Source organism: Primulina tabacum, chromosome 16 (assembly GCF_025594145.1).
Source record: "Primulina tabacum isolate GXHZ01 chromosome 16, ASM2559414v2, whole genome shotgun sequence".
Taxonomy (NCBI): domain Eukaryota; kingdom Viridiplantae; phylum Streptophyta; class Magnoliopsida; order Lamiales; family Gesneriaceae; genus Primulina; species Primulina tabacum.
Window position 1 is genome coordinate 29,744,807 of NC_134565.1, and position 6,062 is coordinate 29,750,868.

General features: G+C 29.7%; 1 protein-coding gene across 1 annotated transcript; it reads left to right on the top strand.

The window, feature by feature from the left end:
* The first annotated feature begins 2,927 nt into the window (after positions 1–2,927).
* Positions 2,928–5,306, top strand: LOC142529259 (cytochrome P450 71A6-like). The gene is made up of 2 exons (XM_075634736.1): positions 2,928–3,927; positions 4,558–5,306. The coding sequence occupies exons 1-2, from the start codon at positions 3,013–3,015 to the stop codon at positions 5,173–5,175; spliced, it is 1,533 nt and encodes a 510-aa protein (XP_075490851.1). The 5' UTR covers positions 2,928–3,012; the 3' UTR covers positions 5,176–5,306.
* The last annotated feature ends 756 nt before the right edge of the window (positions 5,307–6,062 follow it).

A 6,062-nucleotide genomic window follows, 5' to 3' on the forward strand; every position in this document is an offset into this window, starting at 1 on the left:
TTTCCACATAAATTTCGGTGTCCAATTTTATTCTTTATTTTCATATTTATATCTTAAGATGTCGCACCTGATACCAACAATCGTTTATACAAAAAATCCCAATTGTGATCTTTTTCTTCATTTACAGAACAATATTCATTCTTCAAAAAAACATGACGTCATAGTCTCGTGAAAAATAAATTTCTTCTTCTTAGAAATTTAGGGATTTGTTAAAAGAAAATTAGGGATTTGCTTCTTCTAAATAAAAGCTGATGTCGATGGATATGAGAGGGAAAACATGATGTTTATTTTAAATTTTACATTATGTTTGTTGTGACAAAACCTACAATTTAGAGTTTACGTGTCACTAATGAAAAATGTCAATTCATCAACGGTGATGGAAATTGGTTAAACAATGACTAAGTATCTAAATAACGAAAAGATATCAGACGCAAATCATAAGTGACAAAAATAATGTACCAAAACCAAAAGTGACATATTTACAAGACTAAGTTATAAATTTTTCCCAACAGAAATTTTCATCCGTTGCTAATCTGCGACAGATTAAGCACTCTGTTGCGAATTTGCACGGCATAATCTTTCTGTCACAGTGTCTTCACGGAAGTATATTTCATGCCTATTTTGTAACGATGTATAATTCTGTTACCAATTTGTAATAACAATTTTTTTCTCTCACAAATCTTCAACAAATATTAGTTCTCGTTTCTAATTTATCATAGATATTTTAATTTTGTGAAAAATTTGTAACAAATAAAATTATTCCGTTACAATTAAATTTGTATTCCTCAATTTCATGTATTTTAAATTTTTTTATTAAATTATAATTTTGGAAAATATTATTATCCTTATTTTTAGTTTTCATATATTTTAAAAAAGCTCATATGCTTATAAATTTATATGCTTTTAAAATTCATCATATTATTTTTACTGTTAATATTTTTTTATATATAGAAAAAGAAAATTAAAATTTTAAATTATTTTATTTTATATTAACATTATATATTTAATTAAAAACTTTACAAGATATTTTATTAAAACTTTTCCTTAATTCATTTAAAATTGGGAACTCGATGACTCGATTAAAGCTCCTCAGCATGTTTTCAAAACTTGATCGGACCGTCTCGTTCGGTCAGAAATTGGTCACTGGTCCGGTCAAACCATATTTAAAAAACTGTTTTCAGCGGTCAAATCAGTCAAAAACGATCAAGAACATGTCAAACCAGTTCACTGTTTTTTTAGAATTTTTTGAGGAATTTTCTTTAAAATTTAAATGTTTCTTATATTTAAAATATTAAATTTTATTTTTGATTATATATATAATTATTTGGATTTTGAACTTTGTTAAAAATATTATTTTAGTAGTATTCGAACTATTTTATTTGTAATTTTTTGTTTATCATTTATATGTAATTACATTAATATTTTGATTATATGTATGTTATTTAAATTTTAAATTTTGTTAAATATTTTTTTTATTTATATACAAATTTAAGATTTTTAAAATTTAAAATCTATTATTTACTATGTTATATTATTATTTTATATAATATATAACAATGTTCTGGTCTGACTGTCCAGTTGAAACGTTAATTCAAAGCAGATCGATTCGATTATGAAAACATTTATTTCCAACCTCATCTCCCTACAAATAAGAGCACCCACGTTGGTGTATTATTTGGTGATTAATAATATAAATTGATGTTCATGCACCAACATGAGAGCATGAATTATTAATTTGGGATGTCACTCTAAATATTAAAACGTCTGACACGTTTGACACTCACTTTCGGGAGCGTCAAGTTGGACCCAACTTTCCCACCCCATTTTTTTATTTATTTAAAAAATTAAGATTAAAAAAATAATAAAAACAAAAAATATTACTGTTTGTACTACAATTTATTAGTTAAATTATGCAACATTTATCTAAATTCTTATCAATTTTTTAATTAATTTTTTGAAAAGAGCCAAGTAATTTTTTTTAAAAAAAATATAAAACAACAACAATATGTGAAGTTAATCTATTAAAAATTTCAAAACGTTTAATTTATGTTGTTTTTAATTTTATGCAACTGTTTTTTTTCCTATGTTATACTTTAAAACTCGTAAAATAATTAACAAATTTTTTATATGTTATTTTTAAATAATAATTGCAAAGAGCCCCAACGGCTCTTTCATATTTTTAAATACTATTTTAATAAAAATTGAAATTACATTAATTTTAAAATAATAATATTATTTATTTTCTTATAATAATTTGTATATTTTTTGTAAAAAATTTAAAATTATTTATTTAATATAAAATAAAAACAAAGATAAATACATGGACAATGAAACTCAGTAATAAATGTTGATATTAAATGAATGCGATTGTCAGTTGCAAAATTTATAAATTTTAAATTCACTGTATTATTTATGTACTCAAATTTTTGTACTAGTTATAAAAAATTATATTTAAAAATTATCCACATTATCTAAAGTTGGTATGCGATAATTAAATTTTTGTGTACAAAATATCCATAGAATTCAAATTTCAAGTGATAAATATACCTAATTTTCGATTTTGGTATATAGATATAAATAAGTCAAGATCTAAGAATTTAAATAAAGAGATATTGGATATATAAAATTATGTATATGTGTGTTTTGAAATTTTGGGTAAATAATTTCAAAATTTAGGAAATAAAATACAAGATAAAGACATATGACAAGAGATAATGATAAATAAGAGATGATAATATATCTTAGATTCAAATTATACCACTAGCTGACATGTAACATTCACGTGACACTTGACGATTAGTCACGTATGCAAAAAAATGTATATCAGAAATATAATTAATCAAACTGTTTAAATAGCCAAAAGTTATTGTTATTTTTTAAAAATTTGATATCTATATCATTCTATCATCCCGTGTCACGTAATTAATTGTCGGTGACATGATTAATTGTCGGAGATTCAACCACGTCGTATGTTGATTTATACAAGCGCAATTCTCTGGAGCTTACAAGAAAATGGCTTCTCTTTCACAATTAATCGTCTCTCTCTCTCTTTTCGCGATCTTCCTCGTCTTCGTTTACAAATGGCGATGCAACGAAGCTTCAAAACCCGGGAAAAAACTGCCACCGTCTCCAAGAAAGCTTCCATTGATCGGAAATTTCCACCAGATCGGTGCACTCCCCCATCGCTCTCTCCAATCTTTGTCCAGGCGCTACGGTCCCCTCATGCTGCTTCATTTCGGAAAAGTACCGGTGCTTGTCGCCTCCTCCGCCGACGCAGCTCGCGAGATAATGAAAAACCAAGACTTGATATTTTCAAACAGGCCCAAATCTAGCATACCTGATAAGCTACTTTACGGGTCCACGGACGTGGCGTTTGCTCCTTATGGCGAGTACTGGAGGCAGATCAGAAGCATATGCGTGCTCCATCTTCTGAGTACCAAAAGAGTTCAGTCCTTTCGTCGTGTGAGGGAGGAGGAGACGTCGCTAATGATCGAGAACATCAAGCGACTGGGACGTTCATCATCTCGTGTCATAAACTTGAGTAATCTGTTGGCATCCCTTACAAATAGTGTGGTTTGTAGGGCTGCCTTGGGGAGGAGGTATGCAGAAGGGGATAAGCTCAGAAAGTTATTGAAGGAGTTTGTGCAGCTAATGGGAAATTCTTGTATTGGTGATTACATTCCGTGGCTTTCTTGGATTGATCGCGTAAATGGTCTGCACGCAAAGTTGGATAAAGTGGCTAAAGAGTTCGACGAATTCTTGGAGGGAGTGGTGAAAGAGCATAGGGATCAAGAATTTATAAATGAGAAGAGAGTTCTTGGGGAGGATTTTAAGGAGTTGGATTTTGTGGATATATTGCTTGAATTTCAGAGGGAAAACAAAGATAATAGTCATATCGGGGACAATTCCATCAAAGCCATCATTTTGGTATGAATTCTTAATTTTTAGTTGGCGAGTCTCAAAGGAAAAATAACGTACACGAGATAAATCGTTTGTGTGAAAATTATCTTGGTAAAATTATATTTTTTTTGCTTGCACATTGAAGGTTAATGGCTGTGGTTCACACATCATTAGCACTGCTACACTACTGTACATGAATCAAATTGAATTTAAAGTGAGCGAAAGAGTACCTTTTATGGTCAGGAAAGTGCGATTGATCAAAGAGTACTATTCTTAATTTCACATGCGTATTATTGAATATGTTTTATTTAATCATATATTATTGAATATGTTTTAGTGAGAAGAATGAACATTTTTTTTAATGAACCCGCAGCTGCTACCATTCGATACACACTGGGTAAACCCCAAGTTAACGCACTAGTCTGCAAACTACGTTAGTCAGGTAAACCGTACTAGATAAGACTGTGAGACATACTCGACCAATAACGTGTTGACAATTGGAATCGAACTACTGACCAAACACTTACTTATTCTGATATTTTTTGAGGACGAGATGAATTAAAATTTGATAATCAAAGAAAAAACGACAATAACCCTTTTTAAGGGTAGCAAACATTACCTTAATTTGACATGCATATTGATTCTCATTTATGATAGGATGTATTTGCTGCCGGAACCGATACAACATATACTGCCATAGAGTGGGCGGTGATAGAGCTTTTACGACATCCCGGAAGCATGACAAAGTTACAAGATGAAGTCAGAGCCATAGGTGCTACAAAAGGTGAGATCACAGAAAGTGACTTGGAAAAAATGCAATTTCTAAAATTGGTGATGAAAGAGAGTCTAAGACTGCATGCTCCAATTCCATTACTAGTCCCCAGAGAGTCGACCAAAGACACCAAAATAATGGGATATGACATTGCATCTGGCACGCAAGTTATCATCAATTCTTGGGCGATAGGACGAGACCCATTGTTGTGGGAACATCCCGAAGAATTTCGTCCCGAGAGGTTCTTGGACACCAACGCCGACTACAAAGGGCTAGATTTCGAGTTGATACCGTTTGGTGCTGGTCGAAGAGGGTGTCCTGGTGTTACATTTGCCACAGCGGTCTACGAACTTACGTTGGCGAAATTGGTGCATAACTTTGACATAGCATTGACAAATGGAGAAATTGGGGAGAATTTAGATATGAGTGAAGTGAATGGAATCGCAGTCCACAAGAAATTTCCTCTGATGATAACAGCCAGTACTCCACGAAAATCAAATTAAGGTTAACCTTGCAAAATCATAGAATAATGATAATAGTATTGTAAATTTCGACAATTATGTTGAAAATTAATATTTAAAACATGTGTATTGAATATTTGAATGTTGAATATTTGAGTTGTAAATATTGAAAATTAGTGTGTGATGATGTAAGTAATGATGAATTTATTTTTGGATTATTTGTAAAGAAATTCTATAAATAGATATCTCATTTGTGAAGAAAATCACAATTGAGTAGAGAGAAAAATTTTATAAAGTGTGTAGTTTGGTAAATTTTGAGAGTTTGAGATTTTTACTTTTTACCATAAATTTTTACTTTTTCATAACACGTTACCAGCACGAAGCTCTAAAAGTCCTCCATATTTTTCCAAGCTCTAAAACAGAAGAAAAAAGTAACAAAAGTAATAATATTTATTTTACTGTTTATTTATTTATTGTGTATATATTTAATATATAATATAATATTATTCAGAAATAATAAAAATAAATTTTTCAAAAAATTGTTATAAATCCTGGGAGGATATTAAGACGACATCCCACACTCCCGGTAAGAGATACAATAAGTATAAAAGCCTATAAGGTTTTTAAACAAAATAACTTATGACACCTCATTATAATAATGTGATATGATATACATAATTATTTAAACATGACTAATATTATATACATCATATTATTATCATAAAATTATACAAATACATATATTTATTTTTTTGTATACAAACGGTCATAAACGGTAACAAAACGGCTAGTTTTTGCCCTATAAATATGATCTCACCAACATTCAAATACTCCAACTTTCTCTTCTTCTCTAAACAATTATTCTTCATCAAATTTTTCAAAGAAAAAAGAAGATGGCTTTCTCAAGGTTATTTTTAATTATTTTGTTA

Bases quoted from the DNA above. Each gene is read 5' to 3' on its own strand.
- LOC142529259 (XM_075634736.1), top strand. From the start codon at position 3,013: ATGGCTTCTCTTTCACAATTAATCGTCTCTCTCTCTCTTTTCGCGATC. The intron at 3,928-4,557 runs GTATGAATTCTT...CATTTATGATAG, and splicing joins CCATCAAAGCCATCATTTTG to GATGTATTTGCTGCCGGAAC.